The sequence below is a fragment of the Lampris incognitus genome, chromosome 6 (genome assembly GCF_029633865.1).
Source record: "Lampris incognitus isolate fLamInc1 chromosome 6, fLamInc1.hap2, whole genome shotgun sequence".
NCBI lineage: Eukaryota > Metazoa > Chordata > Actinopteri > Lampriformes > Lampridae > Lampris > Lampris incognitus.
This window is the reverse complement of record NC_079216.1, coordinates 34354645-34371653: the sequence shown is the minus strand read 5'-3', so window position 1 is coordinate 34371653 and position 17009 is coordinate 34354645. Positions and strand designations below refer to the sequence as shown.

The following is a 17009-nucleotide window of genomic DNA, read 5'->3' as shown; positions in this document are numbered from 1 at the left end:
ATTGCAATGAGCAGGCATTCTCCCTGCCTTCTCGTCAACAAATGGCTCATAATTTCAAAGCATTTCATGCAAAGCATTTCTGTAAGTGATCGTAGCTCATGAATTGCTCTCATGATTTCAATCATCCAGTCAGCTGGAGTAATGTCATCTTAGAGCCATGCACGTACATCAGCATGCAAGTAAATCTGGGGCTATGAATACTTTTTTTTCTTTTTTCATGAGTGTAGAAAACTAGCCTTTCAGTCTGTCAAGCAGTCACATAATGGCTAGAGGTGTGAGAATTTGACCGGAAGATCGACAGTTGAATCAACAGTCACCGGTAAGACGAACATGAGCAAGGCGAGTGGTTTCACTTTGTTCCTGTTCTCAGCGGCTACGGCTGTGGAAACACTGTGTTTTCTTGGTGGGAATCTGTCCACCTCTGCCTCTCACTGCAGCCGTTTCCATCGCTTCATGCTGACATTGAGATTGCCGTAATGACAACCTGAAGATGAATTGAAACATGTCCTGGGGATCACAGCAAGATGTGGTTATGTCTGAAATGTGATGATTGCCAATTTTGTCCAGCTCTTCGATGGATGTTATAGCCTCCCATAGCTTGAGCAAGCATGCTGTTATTCTTGTCAGCTACAGTAGGCGTTGTTAGTATTGTGGCTCTGTAGTGCTCAAGATCAAAGCCCCTTCCTGACTCTTATCTCATAACGTGCTCAAAATGTCTGTGAGAAAAGATATTATCTGGCCACATTTAGGTTCAGAACACAAGTAATAAAGTCATATAAGTAAACCCAAGTATCTAGATACAGCTGATTATTTTTCCATATAGTTTTATTTCTGACCTACTGTGCAATTTCAGAATTTGGGTTTTTTTTTTTTGCCGTGCAGAAAAAAAGTCAAGAGTGCATTTTGGCATGGTTTTAAATCTTCATTTCTTGAACCACAACCGATGGAAATTATTGCTTTGCTCACACTGGCTAACTGGAACTGGGACTACTGATGCCACCTATGAACAAAGACAGATTTCTGAAGAGCCTAATTGTCATTTTGGTCCACATAATTACTGTTGTCTGCCAACAATTTTTTTTTTTGCGTGCTGGCAAACTGAATTGCTGATCCATGGCAGAGAGAAGAGGTAAACGCCAGCTAAGAGAAGCTCTCCACCCTTGCAGCAGGATGTCAGATCATGCTGTTGCCCTGCCTACAGCAGACTGCACTAGATGTCCCCATAATGGGGGGGCCCCACCAGGAACAAAGGTTGGTGACAACACCTCATTTAATTATACAGCAAGCCAAAGAACTGAAACCCTCTGTTCGGAGAGAGCAGCAACCCAATTAGACCATATCGCTCCCCTCCAACATGTTCAGTCACTCAAGACGGCTAACATTTGCGTTCGAATAATAACGTCGAGAAAATGCAATTTGTTCCAAATTGATGCGGACTGCGGAATGCCAATTGCTGATGTAGCGTGTGCTTTAAACACCACTCATTCCTTGGTAAAACCTCCGGTTCACTCAACAAGGCAACGGTGCAAGATTTTTCTCATTGTAAGACTCCTGGACTTTCATGCTCTCTGGAGCTGCTCATGGGCTTAGACGAGTTGGAGGGGGGGAGCAAAGCAATTAGTGTGTGAAATGGATACACGATCCTGTTGCACTAGCCTTGTACCGCCCTGAGTACAAAGTGTTACCCCATCAGCAGTACCTTGACAAGAGGAGAGGATTGCTTACTGTTGTTTGTGCTTGCTTGGTGACCGTCTCCTGATTACACGGTGCAGTCCCATGGAGCTGCTGTTGTGGTATTTGTGTCATGTCTTACCGGTGACTCAGGCCACAGTAGACGGTGTGACTTTCAGTTGTCTGTTTTAGCAACTTGGGCAAGTTTAAAAATAACAAAATAAATAAAACCTATGAAAGTAAATACTCATCCACAACCTCTCACATTGACACTAAGGCAACATATACGCCTCTGATGCTGTAGAAGTCAAGGTCCACATAACCCCATTTTGTGACATTAGTATTAGTCTTTATTGTTCATGTTTAAACTGTGTACAATTTACCTTTTACATCTTTCATAGTCATTTTCTAAAAAAATAGGCTCAACACAACAGTAGACTAAATCTCTTAGACAGAGAGAAAGATCTGAAATGTAGTCTTTTGGTACGTAATGTCTATGTTTGATCACAGGCAACATGGCAGCAATTCTAAAAGATTAAAACAAATGTTTCAAAAGAAATAGTAGGCCATTGTTAAATGTAAAACCTCTAATCTGTCAACCTTTACTTGATAAATAAATATTTTGTTCCTTTTAGGGGTTATAACAAATTGTCTATAAAAAAACTGTGCATGTGTCATGATATAAATTTGATACAGTAATAAAATGATATCTTATTTACAGTTTTCATGGAAAGGAGAGTTATAATAAATTTGGAACAATCCTAAATTCTACATTCGCAACAATCTGCTGCTTGTTTTAATATAAAACATCAGTGATAGACTTATAAGTGTATATTAGCAAGTGCAGCCTCATAGATAGTTCAAAAACTTTCAGCAGGGCAGGTACTGCATAATCACCCTAATTACAAACTAGAACAGATTATCAATAATATTAAGTGGTCAGTTTAACTAAGTGGGTGAAAATAACCTCATTAAAGACATCTTTGAACTCAGGTACTCAGCTAATCTGATTTTTATTTTTTTTACCAAAATGGCTTTGACACCAGCTCTTATATATAACAAACTAGTGCACATTGCAGCATGATGAAGCTGAGCCAGCTGGGTTGTTCAAACGTCTGTGTCCAGGGGGGGAGGAAAGTCGAGACCGGGTGACAGAGAGTCCTGACTGTGAGTGGAGCTAATTCCAGTGTCTGAGTCTGTGTCTGTAATATCTGTAGGAGACAGGCTGTGTTTGAGTTTCACTGCCTGTGAGACACTAGACCAAACCTGTCCTTTCTGAGCTACAGGACCAGGCTTTTCCTCTGCACTGTCCTCCAGCTGCATTGAGTTCAGCTGGGAAGCCAGCTGCCATAACTCATTGTCCTTGGAGACCAACATAGCTTCATAATATTTCAGTTCCTTGTCTAGCTCTGTGGTTAGGTTGTGAAGGGATACACCAGAAAACAGACTGTGTTGTAATTCAGACTGCAGCTTCTCCAGTTCCTCAACATAGAGTGGTGAGTCTGTCTCAGAGGAGAGCAAGGAAGCAGCTGTGGCCCCTTCTTGTGGAAGGTCCTCGTCTTGGTTTTCTGGCCACACCATGTCAACTCTCCCCAGTTCAGCGTCAATATCTTGAGACAGCTGGAGGATAAGCTCCTGGTGCCTCTGCACCTGCAGGTCCAGCTGATCCACTCCATCAATGGTGTACAGGTACTCCTGCAGCTGCCTCTCAGCATGCCCATCTAAACTCTGAGCACGAGGCCGAGTCATTGGACCATCAAGCTCCTCTTCCTTCTGCACCTGAAACTCAATGCGCTCGATCTCCAAATCTAGGTCCCTCATTCGCTGGATCTGTTCCCGGATGGTGTGATCCTGTGTGAGAATCAGTTGGACCATCCGGTCTATCTCATCAGTGCCTGGGGAGCTCTTGCTCTCCTTGTGGAGTTTCTCCAGCTTCCGAAAAGCTTTCTTCACTATGCGCTTCTGCCTCTCCACTGGCAGGGACTGAGAGTAAAGAGTGGGACCCTGCTCCCATCGCTTTGGCTTGGCTCCCTTTGATTTGCCCTTTTTGCAAGGCTGAGGGACAAAATCGCTGGTTTTTACCAAAGCAAACTGTATGAAGGGCTTCTGGTCCCCCCAAGCATTCCAGAGCCTCAGGATGCGGGTAAGAGGTGGCAGGGGCCTCTCAAAGCCCTTCCAGCGCTCTATGAGACAGAAGTCTTTGGGGTCCCCATGCAGCAGCCGCTTGCTCTCTGGGAAGGTGTTGTGGTCATCTAGTAGAGCCTGAACCATGTCAGCACATGTTGTGTGCTTGGTCACTCCACAAACGACCTTCTCCTCATTGCAGACTGAAACCTGAATCTCTTTCCCCACCACCGACTCTGCATCTTTTGTCCTATAGAAGAGACAGGCAGAACAAGTTTATAGTTGATACTATAGATGGTTGGAATGATATACTGTTCCTCTTTAACAGCAGCAACACAGACATCTACAGAACAAGAGTGACAGTGTATTGTAGATCATAAAGTTCGTCTGGATCTAACCTTCAGTCAAAAATGTGAAAATCATCTGCAACATGTTAGAATTTTAGGACCAAATGAAGAGTTGAATAAACAAGAACTTAATGGCACTTTACTGCAACAATATTGCTTCTAAAAATTATGTTTCAAATAGCTGAATTTAGATGTCGTAGTCGGATGCAAAGCTGGTTGGAAAAAACATGTGTTCTCCCAGTCATGTTTTCAAAGTCATTTTACTATCCTAAATGATTTTTACTTGAATAGATTCTCCTTCAATGATCTTCCATTTGGCCAGTGGGCAGAAAACCATATCTACCAATTTTGTGCTCTCTACTCTGATTATATTACACAGTGACTCATCATCCTACTCATCATAGATGATCACTTGATGATTTGGTTCTGCATTATTTAACCTCAAGACCCTCGTTACCTTTTTTCCTGGGTTGAAAAACTTGTTCAAAAATTGATTTCTAATGGGCCAAAGACAGACATTTTGTACTTGCTTTAATGGACCTTCGGAAATATTCAGGACCTAATATCCAGTCATTAACCGGTGGACCACAGCAAAGCAGACATCCACAACACGAGGTAATCAAATGAGCGGATAACAGTGCCCAACATTTCAATTTGATTTTAAGATAAAGGAGCATGTATCATGGTATAGTTTACATACAAGATTACATGTCATGCTGCAGATTGAGTCCATTCTCCTGTTGTGGACTACCAAGTTTTACTCTAATATACGTACTTATGAGCAAAACTTCGTCCTGAAACAAAATTGGCTTATAATATTCTCAAGATTGTAGATAGTTTAACCCCCCCCCCTTTTCTCCCCGATTGTATCTGGCCAATTACCCCACTCTTCCGAGCCGTCCTGATCTCTACTCCATCCCCTCTGCCAATCCGGGGAGGGCTGCAGTCTACCACATGCCTCCTCCAATACATGTGGAGTTGCCAGGCACTTCTTTTCACCTGACAGAGGACTTTCGCCAGGGGGACATAGTGTGTGGGAGGATCACACCATTCCCCCCCAGTTCCCCCTACCCCTGAAAAGGCACCCCAACCGACCAGAGGAGGCGCTAGTGGAGTGACCAGGACACATCAGAATCAGAATCAACATACTTTATTCATCCCTGAGGGGAAATTAGGTACACATACTCACATCCGGCTTCCCACCTGCAGACACGGCCAATTGTGTCTGTAGGGACACCTGATTTGCCGGAAGTAACACAAGGATTTGAACCGCCACTTTCCATGTTTGTAAGCAACAGAATAGAACGCCATGTCACCCAGACACCCACAGTTTAACATTTGTGAGTGCAACCAACTCCTCCAAACAGAGAAACCAGGAGAGCCAAGGATCAAGTCTGTGATGTCTTCAAGAGACAAACATGGAGATGCTTCATCGACAATGAATTGGAGATTGACTTGAGTAAATGGTATATTGTCATGTGCTTATAAAATACAGCCCAAAAGGCTGTATTTTATAATAATTCATAGAATAGAAAATGGTGTTCATCTCATTTGAAATATCCCTCTACACTGGGCATACAAAGTGAGTTTCCCATTCAGTCTTTTTTTTTACTTCTTTAATTTATTTCTGATTTTTCCCCTTTTCTCCCAATTTAGTGGCCAATCGATCCCTATTTTAGTTCAAACACCCACCCTCGTACTGCATGCGTTCGCCAACTGCATCTCTCTGGCCGGCAGTCTCGAAGGAGACGCCTCCCCACTTTCGTGACAAGGTGAATCCAGGCCGAACCACTGCTTTTTCCGACACACACAGAGACGCATTCATGTGACGAACACAAGCCGACTTCGCCCCCCTCCTGAAGACAGCATTGCCAATTATTGCTGCTTTGTCGAGTCCGGCCATAGTCAGATCTGACGAGACCGGGGCGCAATCTCCGGTCCCCAGTGGGCAACTGCATCAACACAAAGCCGATGCTTGGACCCCCCCCCCCCATTCAGTCTTTAGGTACTAGTTCAAAGATTTGTCCCATCATTGAGATAGCCTTGGCTTTGTTGGCTTTTTCCTTTGCAAGAGAAATGATCTCATTAACAAACCTAAAATGAAATGCCCGATGTTAGTGGGCCAGCATACTGTGGTTGCATTACACTTTGAATTATTTTCTCATTTGAATTCTAGATCTAATGCAGTGTTATCTGTAAATTTAAAGCAGATTTATAAAACATTAAATTCATATCAAATCTGGTTTCAGTCTGTATGCTAAGATTTTTTCAGGGACTTGGAATTGAGTGATAGGTTCTTATCTTAACTTTACATGATGCGATACACCTGTGTTTATCGACTGAGATAACCTTGATTGACTTTATTCTTCTTTGATCAATGATTATAAGGATGGAAGGTGGTGAAAACAGACTTCCTATTAATGTCACACCGATGCTTTAGGTATGGCAGTCTCTCTTGTGGCTCAGCAACACAAATCTCCAGTATTATGCATTACTTAAAGGAGAAAGTAAGTGCTGCTTTAGCTCTCGGTGTGCCGATTCTTAGGTCTAATACCATAGCATTTTGGTTTCCACATGCCGTGAAAAACACATACAAGTGGATCATTGTGTAAACACCCGGTAAACCAAACCTCAGGAATGTGATACGCACTCAACAACGGGACAGGCTGGTTAATGGTTATGGGCACCCTTGGAAATGAGTTGGGCAAAGCAAATATCTGAGCTATGCATGCACAGAACAAACAATTCAAGCACACCTTCAGCATTCATAAACAGCATCCATAATGAGTTTGACCTTACCGCTTTGAACTACCAACTCCTTTGGTAACTCCTAAACTGACCTTAAATAAAAAAATATTATGTGCAGGTCTGCATTTAAACTTATATTTATATATATATATATATAAATATATATATACATACATACATACAGACAGACAGACAGACAGATAGACAGATAGACAGATAGATAGATAGATAGATAGATAGATAGATAGATAGATAGATAGATAGATAGATAGATAGATAGATAGATAGATAGATAGATAGATAGGTAAACATTTAAGCATGAAGAAAGCAAGCCAAACAAAAAGTAAGTAAGAAAGAGACAAAGAAAGAACACAAATAAACAAAAGAATAACAAAAAGTGAAAGAAAACGGCAGTATTCTTGAAAAAACATAATGGCTATGGATATCATAGGCAATATAAAGATACACCAGAAAGCGACAAACACTGAATAATATATCTATGTATCAATATCTCTATATCTAGATCTATATCTATCCATCCATCCATCCATCCATCCATCTATCTATCTATCTATCTATCTATCTATCTATCTATCTATCTATCTATCTATCTATCTATCTATCTATCTATCTATCTATCTATCTATCTATCTATCTATCTATCTATCTATCTATCTATCTATCTATCTATCTATCTATCTATCTATCTATCTATCTATCTATCTATCTATCTATCTATCTATCTATCTATCTATCTATCTATCTAAGCCTTAAAGGGAAAATTCACCAATTTTCAACTTTATCTCTGTCTGTCTGTGACAGGGAAAGCACATGAAAAACACCTGCAGTTGTTCCCTGTCATTACTGGATCTCTGGGGCGGCAGTGAACTGAGTTTTTTCTCGACGTGACATATGACGTCATTTGGCAGCCAGAAAAACTAAATATAGCATAGCAGGGTTTCTAATACAGCAATCTACTCTAAACACGCTGTACAAAAGACACATCCTCGCTCTCTCAGCTAAGCTAAATTTCTGATGGTGTATGGCAGGCCATTTGATCATTTATTCATTTTAAGGCACTAGTCTTATTTTTAGTACTTATTTTTGAACACTTGACGCTATTGTAAAGTCACTAGTTGCTGTTGTAAAGTCAATAGTTACTGAAAATTAGATACTAGTTCTATCAGAATAAGCACTAGTTACTAATTTGATAATGAATAGCCACTTTTCTCTTTTACTTGTAACAATTCAATAAACACTATCGTTTTTATTTTAGCTACTCATACCTTATCTAAAGGTACTAGTCATTCTTATTCAGAAAGTACCAAGGTGTTTATCAACTGAACCTTATGAGTTGTCACATATTATATATAACATTTTCATTAACTAGTATTCACTATTTAAATAGCACTAGTTGTTAATCCAATTCTACTAGTCACTATATATTAGTTACTAGTAATTATTCATCAATGACTATATGCTATTCTGATTTCCACTTGTCACAATTAAACTGTTACTAGTTGCTATTCAGTATTAACAAGTAGAGCTTTTTAATGAGATCTAATTTCTATTCTAAATAAAGATATGTTTTTACTTGACATATTTTAAAACTTGTGAATTAATATGACTAGTCACAACTGGAAGTTGATATCAAAATTTCAGATTTGACTAGTAAAAATGAAAACGTTGGTAGTGTCAAATTGAATAGCAACTAGTCACTTTTGAAAAACTACAAGGCTTTCAGAAGCAACTAGTAACAGTGAGGACTTTAGTAAATACTGGAATTAGAACTAGCATCGATAAATAGTTATTAATGGCTAAAATATAATCACTATTAGAATGTCTTTGAGATGAATAAAAATGAAATTATAGACTAGCACTAGTGTTTAATTTCTAGTGACTAGTACCTAATCATCTCAGCCATCATTTTTATGGTGGGTTGCATTTAGCTGGCGGACTATGGGCCGTTAAGGCACTAGTTGCTAAAAATGAAACACTATTACTTATTTTTTAAACACTAGTCGCTATTGTTTAGTTACTAGTTGCAAAAGAAGATACTATTAGGAGAGTGACTAGTGCCTTTTAAGTTAGTTCCTCGTAACTAAAATAAAAGAACTCGTGGTTATTTAATCATTACTGACACCCAGGACTTCAGTGCAACAACAGAGAGACTGAGGAATGAACTCCAGTGCAAGATCACGGCGGGGCAGGGTCAGCCAATCGTCCTCATTCAGGAGGAGGTGAGGCAGGGCCTGAGGACGCTCAATCCATCCAAGGCACCTGGGGCCTGACCTCATTAAAGGTGGGTAGGTGAAGGAATGCTCAGATGAGCTTGCCGGCATTCTCCGTCATTTCTTTAACCACTCTCTCTGGGAGAACACCGTCCCTACACTGTGGAAATGTTCCGAGATAAGGCCTATCCCCAAGACCAACCACCCCGTAGAGCTGAACAACTACCGACCTGTAGCTCTCACATCAGTCTTGGTAAAGTGCCTGGAGAGATTAGTGCTACCCCACCTCCTCTCACAAGTAAGCCCCACCCTTGAACCACGGCAGTTTGCCTACAGGCAAAACCGCTCAGTGGAAGACACGGTGATGACTGTATCGCATACCACCTACAGTCACTTAGAAAAGCCACGCACATATGCTAGGATCCTTTTTGTCGATTTCTCCTCACTATTCAACTGCATGCAGCCCCACATCCCCTGCGTCAAACTGCAAGAGCTCCAGGTGGACTTCCTTCTCAAAAGATAGCAGTTTGCCAGGGTCAAGAGCTCCACCTCTCCAGTCATGCTCAGCACCACCAGTGCCCTGGTGCACCCCCCCCCCCCCCAGGGGACAGTGATTTCACCAGTCCTGTTCTCGCTATACACCAACAACCTGGGGGCTCAGATAGCGTGAGCATGGCTGTGAAGTTTACAGATGACGCAGCATTGGTCAACACCCCAAAAGCCCTGCCCACTTTGAGGAGGAGGTAGAAAAGCTGCACCAGTGGTGCGAGGAGCACTTTTTCCAGATCAACTTGGGGAAGACAAGGGAGCTCCTCATAGACTTCCAGAGGAAGGCTGACTCTGTCCCACAGCTGACACTCAAAGGAGAGGTTGTGGAGAGGGGCTAGCGGTTACAAATACCTCTGGACCATCATCGGGCTGACCTTCAATGGCAACACACAAGCCACCTTCAAAAAGTGCCAGCAGCACTCCCCTCCCATCCTACGTTGCTTTAACATCTGCCATATAGAGTGCCTCTTCACCTTTTCTTTTCAGGCTTGGTAGGAGGGGCTCTCAGAGACCAACAAGGCCAAGCTGCAGAGGGTGATCACCTTGGGGTCCAAGCTCACCAGGGGGTCAGTGTGCAACCCTCCAGTGGCTCTATGACTAGAAGGCGGTGAAGAAAGTATGTAAGATCGCAAGGGACTTGACTCAAAACCATAGCACCTGCTTTCAGATCATGCCCTCTGGTAGGAGATATGTTGCCCCTGTATTTAAAACAAACAGGGGCAGGGCCAGTTTCATCCCCTCTGCTATTAGGCTCCTGAACAACCCCCCCCCCCCCACACCTGGAAGAACTAGCCCTGTTGTGCAAACAACCCCTATGCACACGCATACACACACACACACACGCACATGCATGTGCACACAGTCTGTCTATCTATCTATCTATCTATCTATCTATCTATCTATCTATCTATCTATCTATCTATCTATCTATCTATCTATCTATCTATCTATCTATCTATCTACTCATAAAAAAGAAAAGTGACTTGTCATAATTAATTAGTAACTCATGTTTATTCCAATAGAATTAGTATCTAATTTTTAGCAAATAGTGACTTTACAATAGCGACCAGTAACAGTTAGAATAGTGATTAGTGTTTAAAAAAATAAGTACAACTGTCTAATTTTTAGAGACTAGTGCCTTAAAATGAATATATGATGCACAGGCCTGTCATACACAGTGAGGACTTTATCGCTTCAATCGACTACAGTACTCATTACTCATCATCATCACGCGCATACACAAAACTATCGGTGAAGTTTCTCTTTAACGTGTGGGAAATGTGGAAACATACACCCATGATGGTATTTAAACATGCAGGTGAATAAACACGTTCTATAGACAATTAGGGGATTTCAGAGAAAATGACCAAAACGTTCAGCTGCGAGGGAAGTTGGCAGAGCATGGCAGGGAAACACCTGTGTTTGCGCTGGTCCACAATCAGTAATGTTAGAAACAACATCCCTCTGCTTCCTGCCACTGTAGCTGTATGGAGAGCAGGAGGAAGGAGAAAAATGAATTCCACAGTCGTATCATCATGGAATATGAGCTTTTCAACTCCGCTCTAATGTGAGGAAGGTGTTGACTAATGTATGGCTGTGACAGGCTCAACAATACTTCAACTGTCTCCAGCACAATTGCATCTTAAGCATGTGCTGCTAAAAATGGTGCGATTGTCAGGTCTTGTCATGTCAAATTCCTTAAAGTTTGTCCAAGGGCATACATATCTCAGGAACCTCACCAAATGGCATTGAACCTTACTCAGCAAACAAAAAAGTGTTGCTATCTTTTCCCGGGGAAAAGCATTTTTACTCAGACTGTCGGTATCAGTAGCATGGTGCCAAAACATGGAGCTTCACGGAGAAGAAAGCGGGTGTCTCCTCCTGATTCGACTCCCTGCCAGGAGAAACATAAATACTACATGGGCCACCGGGCAGATTGCATCGCAGCCTAATACATTCATGAGGGTTGTCACTTTGGGTGCCACTTGTTATTCATAGCTTGGGATTATGCAGTGGTTCAAAGCAGCAACAAATGGGGGTGCCCTCATAGGTCACACCATTGAGCAACAAAACAGCAGTCTACTTTAGTATTGCAATGAACTCAGACACTCAGATTGGCCGTGTGGCAGCAGACTGAGCTCTGTACCCTTAAGTGGCACTGACATAAATGCCAATCTGTTGCTAAGATGTGTTTAACACAACATCATTTAGGCTTCACTGGTTCATGCTCAACTGAATGTGTGGAAACCTTACCAGATACACTCGACCCCAGAATGAACCCAAGCACGGTAGATTGATCTCTTGTGAGTCACGCGGTACATGCGTTTAATGTGGTATGTGGTAAATGCATTTGCAGTATATTTCCTCATATGGGAAAATAATGTTCTACTGAGGTGGCAAGGCTTGCTCCCACAATAAATCTACCTAATAAAAACTTTGAACATATTATCAATCGACATGTGTCATTAATTGGCAAGCCATCAGCTACTGCACTGGATCAAATGTGTTGCAGTTTCAGCAAGTCATTGCGTGCTCGAAAATAATCCCTCTCCAGTGTCCCAACGTGTTGACAAATGATAGCAACACAATCAGATTAACAAGAAGTGATAGTGTACAAATAATTCGTGATAGCATGTAAGCAAACCTTGCCATATACACAGCTCCATCAAGATGTTTATGCAAACGCACAGTTTTAATGTACTCGATATGGAAGCATAAATTCTATTCACCCTTATTTTACTTTATTTATTTTGGTTGAGGAGCCGTTGTTAAAATTATAGGGTAGTATGTCTCAGTCATCCTGCGTCATTGATTGGCAAGCCACCAGTCATTACACAGAATCTTGTTTGTGGTTCAAGCAAGGCATAGCGGGGCAGAGGACGACCACTCTGCAGTGTGACGTGCAGATGTGTTTGCAAATGATAGCGACACAATCAGATTAACCAGAAGTGGTAGTCTCCAGTAATAACAAGTCATGACAGCCCGTAAGCAAACTGAGCCGTAAACATAATACTATCACCGTATCTACACAGTAGCACAATGGTGATGTACGAGCTATGGAAGGGGAAATCCAATTTAACTGCTTTTGTCAGAGTTGTAACAACAATCGTGGGATGAATGCTTCTTTCTGAATGTAACAAAATATAAGCCAGGAAACTCAGAAAACTCAGAACCAGTCCAAAAATGATAGTAGATCTACAAGTCATGTAGAACTGAATTCAATTGAACCATGAAACTACATATACCATAAAAAGAAACCCAAATTGGTGAAGCAAATAACAAATATCGTTTAGAAAAGCATGCGTAAGATATACAGCTGCTTGTTATTGTGATGCAAACAAGGGTGCTTTAGGAGTATGAGGAAAACAGCAAACCAGAGTTTGAGAGGCGACACTTCCTTTTTACTCTTATCTAACAGAAGAGGAAATAACATCATTTTTCTATCTGGATTTGTTGACTTCCATGATGGCTCCCAGTCAGATAGGCATCTGTGAGAAAAGAGACACAACACATCCCTTTCCTTCTAACCACACCCCTCGTGAATCATGATACAAGTTTAGCAGTACTTTATAAGGATGAGTCTATTCTTCGCTTCCTGCAAAATTGATGTTTCTTTTTTCTCGTGGCCAGTTAAGATGTTTTGAATCATAAAGGTACAGGTTGCAATTTCAAGCTCCTTGTAGACATGATAGCATTTGGCCCTGTGCACCATGACGTTAACCCACCATTATTTGTCTGTGTCACAATACCCTTAAGTGAAAAATGCCATACATTGCTTTAGAGCCATAAGTCCCTGGTTGGGACCTATTCAATTTCAGTGCTATTTAGGACACGGCGCAGCGGTGTCACTAACGGAGAGTAATTTGATGCATAATACTACCACTACTGACAGAAGAGAGGCCTGCACATTTGATAAACTGGTGCCGGCTGCAATCATTATCTCATTTTCTGTTTGTCTGAAAGTAAAGGTCCTAGAGATTTTTGATGTGATTGCAACTTCATGTCAACATTTTTCCCGTAATTTTGGCAAATATCCAACTCAGTGTCTTGGAACAAGAAAAAGGCAAGTCCCTGAAATCAGCATTTGACATATCTACAGATCTAAACTGGTAATTATAGGTGCTGTGAAGGTAATTACTATGCAACATGAAAAAGTAAGTCAACGACTGAAGGGAGCTTCTGCCAGACTGTTTGAAGTTATCAAAGATGCTTCAGCTCAACTGGGTGCACGGTTCAAATACAGTCAGACTGCTGCTGGTGCCACTGTCAAAGACCGTTTTTATAGCAATTAAAAACAAAAGCCTCTCCTTTCCCAACCTCTGGACTTGGCCCAAACCAGGTTTTGGTGAGGTTTTGGTGTTTGTATGACTTTGTCAAATGAGACTAATGAAATTCTTCTTCCACAACTGAAGATAAAAATGCCAGTTCGGAGCTCAAGTGACAGGAATCTTATCGGACAATGACATAGTAGCAGAAAAAAAGAGTAGTTTAATAACTACACGATGATTACACATCACGAAAAAATGTCTGTAGAAATCTAAGAAAAACGAATCTAATTAAAGTGTCTGTAGCCGCACACCAAAAGGACAGCCTGTAAATGTGTGTTTTGCAAATTCATTTAGAGCAGCCTGTAAACACTTTTTTCCCCCTTCAGGGCACATCAAAAAGGGCCAGATAGCCCACTTAGGGAAATTGCAGGGGCAAATTACACATGATGACAGGATATCGCTCTCAAGATGAACCAAGAATGCTCTCTTGCTGATTTTCCAGATATTTTATTGGTAATGGACAACTACTCGTTAAGAGATTCAAAAGGCTTGCCGGCACGCCAGAAGATGGGTCAAAACTGCTGGTGGATCATATCTAAGACCTACACACGGCTCTGTGGCCTGGTCTACGAGGATGACATGACTAGTACCCAACATCACATTTCAATATGTCCAGAGGACGTGTTTAGGCCTTTGATTTAGTCTGATATGGACCTGCTAGCTACAGAGAAACAATCCATTTTAAAGCAGTTTTCTGTGTCCACCGATTTGTGTCCACCGATGGAGCGCAGTGCAGGCCCGCGTGCGCGTGCGCAACACCGTCATAAACTGGTTAATCTGCCATCTGTATTACAGCAGCACCACTATAGCGGTGGTTAATCTGCCAATCTGTATTAGAGCAGCACCAGGGGAAGATAATAGTCAGATAAAACAAGTAATAACCGTGCTACTCCTAAACAGGCATCCGCTCAGCGGGGGGGGGGGGGGCAACAAAAAAACAACAACGTAGTTTGCAGCAGAACGCGCTCACGAGACGTACACTACTAGCTTCATCACACTGAGAAAATAATGTATTCTTTGTACAAACCATGTATACATTTGACGATGTACACTTTGTACAGATAACCTAACGTAACTTGCTTCATCGGTTAAAAGAAAAGAAAAAAGCAGAGTTTCTGGGCACCCGAACTCGAAAAGCACAACACGGTTTTCTATTCAAGAACTTGGCTCTCTGCTCTCATCACATTACCTGTTTTTCAGGCGCGCTTTCAGGAAGTTTCTGCCAAACGGAGCCATAACTCAGACCGTCACGACGCAGAGCAGCTCTACTCTCCCGGCATGGCGGGACGGCGGACACTCTCTGCCGCCGCGTGTCGGGGAAAGTTTGACGGGTGTCCCGGGTTGCTAGTCGCTCCTCATGGAGGCCGGCCCGTTTGGAAATGAGGACGGCGCTAACACGGAGGTCTCGCCTCTCTGCACAGGGGCTAAACTCTGCCCCCTTTCACCTGCGCCTTCAACCTGCTGCGACGGAAGTAGCGTGTTGTCAATGCGGACTTCCACACACACACACACACACACACACACACACACACACACACACACACACACTCTCTCTCTCTCTCTCTCTCTCTCTCTCTCTCTCTCTCTCTCTCTCCCTCTCTCTCTATTAAACTATTCAAGTTATTTGTCCCAAAACGGAATGAATTCATTTCATAATTTATCCAGTGTGACGACACTCTGGCCAGTGTAAAAGCATATATGTACACCACGCTGTTGTAGGGAAACATTATTATAAATAGTAAGACTTAAATAGTCTTAAAACAGTTGCCTACATGTGTTTGCTCATTCGCCCCAGTTTTCCCATTAAACTTTAGAAGGATTGATGACATCTATCATCTTTTCCCCCCGTTATGATTAGTTAGAATGAGCCACCGCCACCTATCCCACTCAGAGACCTTTTACTTAAGCTGAAGTAAAAACACCCTGTCACAAGTGAAACCACACTGACATGTTTACTTAAGTAAATGTATGCAAATCTTATATTCAGTGCCCTAATATAACAGAGTCTGTGCCTGCTGTACCTCTTCTAATATAGTAGATGAGTGCTATTGCAATTTACAAAAACAAACGAAAAACCCCAAAATAGAAAAAATAAAATACAAATAATGATTGATGAGCAATCCAAAACCAGTAGGTACCTCTTGGATGTTTGAGGAATCCACTATCTGTTCTTTTTTTAACCCTATGTGACCCAGATCTAACAACACAAACCAAATGTCCACATCTGAAAACTAAAGTATAAATCAGAATGAGATGTTTCCTCTAAGTGTAATCCACATACAGTAACAAAGTGCTTGTATTTCGTCATGATCCACTGTTGGCCACCACTTCGTAGTTTAACTTCCATTAACTAATAGTCTGTCACCTGTGTTTGTGTGTAACTGATAATGACATATGACATGATTTGTTATGTATGGGGTGCCATTTAGGGGAAAAAATCAATTCAATATGTATGTATTTAAAAAAAACCAAAACAAATGTTTTTGGATTTTTTTTAATATATTGCGGTGAATTCGGGGGGGCAGCCCGGGAACCGTCACAGCCGGGACACGAACACATATGTCCTGCACCGCAAGCAACAACGTTAACCAGTCGACTAAAAGTTCCGACCCGTTAGTCAGGGACCAACGTGTCTACTTATCCATGCACGTTACAGTATGTATGTACGTATGTATGTGTAACGACCACGAATGACTCGTTTAGCCCTTGGCTACCGAGTCGAACCCTTTAGTCGACTGGTTAACGTAGTCGCGCGTGGCACGGGGGATCGCTTCCCGGCTGCGGCGGTTCTCGGCCGCCCCACGAATTTGCTACATTGGTGTCAGAAGTGGGATAGTAAAACCGCGAGGCCATCGGAAGCACGTGCGCCCAGGGGCATGAGGGAGTTGATATTCTGAAGCGCGGGGACGCGCTTCCCGAAGGAAGGAGGTATTTTGCTCCTTCTTCGTTGAGCACTTTCCCTACCGTTGAGTGTTTCTTTAAAAAAAGTTATATATATATATATATATATA

General features: G+C 42.0%; 1 protein-coding gene across 1 annotated transcript; it reads right to left on the bottom strand.

Annotated features, from left to right (window-relative positions):
- Positions 1-1998: 1998 nt before the first annotated feature.
- Positions 1999-15446, bottom strand: rassf9 (Ras association domain family member 9). The gene is made up of 2 exons (XM_056281705.1): positions 15188-15446; positions 1999-4045 (listed from the first exon to the last, which is right to left on the bottom strand). The coding sequence occupies exons 1-2, from the start codon at positions 15232-15234 to the stop codon at positions 2779-2781; spliced, it is 1314 nt and encodes a 437-aa protein (XP_056137680.1). The 5' UTR covers positions 15235-15446; the 3' UTR covers positions 1999-2778.
- Between the last annotated feature and the right edge of the window lie 1563 nt (positions 15447-17009).

Coding starts and splice junctions, on each gene's coding strand:
- rassf9 (XM_056281705.1), bottom strand. CDS start 15,234: ATGGCTCCGTTTGGCAGAAACTTCCTGAAAGCGCGCCTGAAAAACAG. Junction 4,046..15,187: donor AAAGCGCGCCTGAAAAACAG/GTAATGTGATGA, acceptor TCTCTTCTATAG/GACAAAAGATGCAGAGTCGG.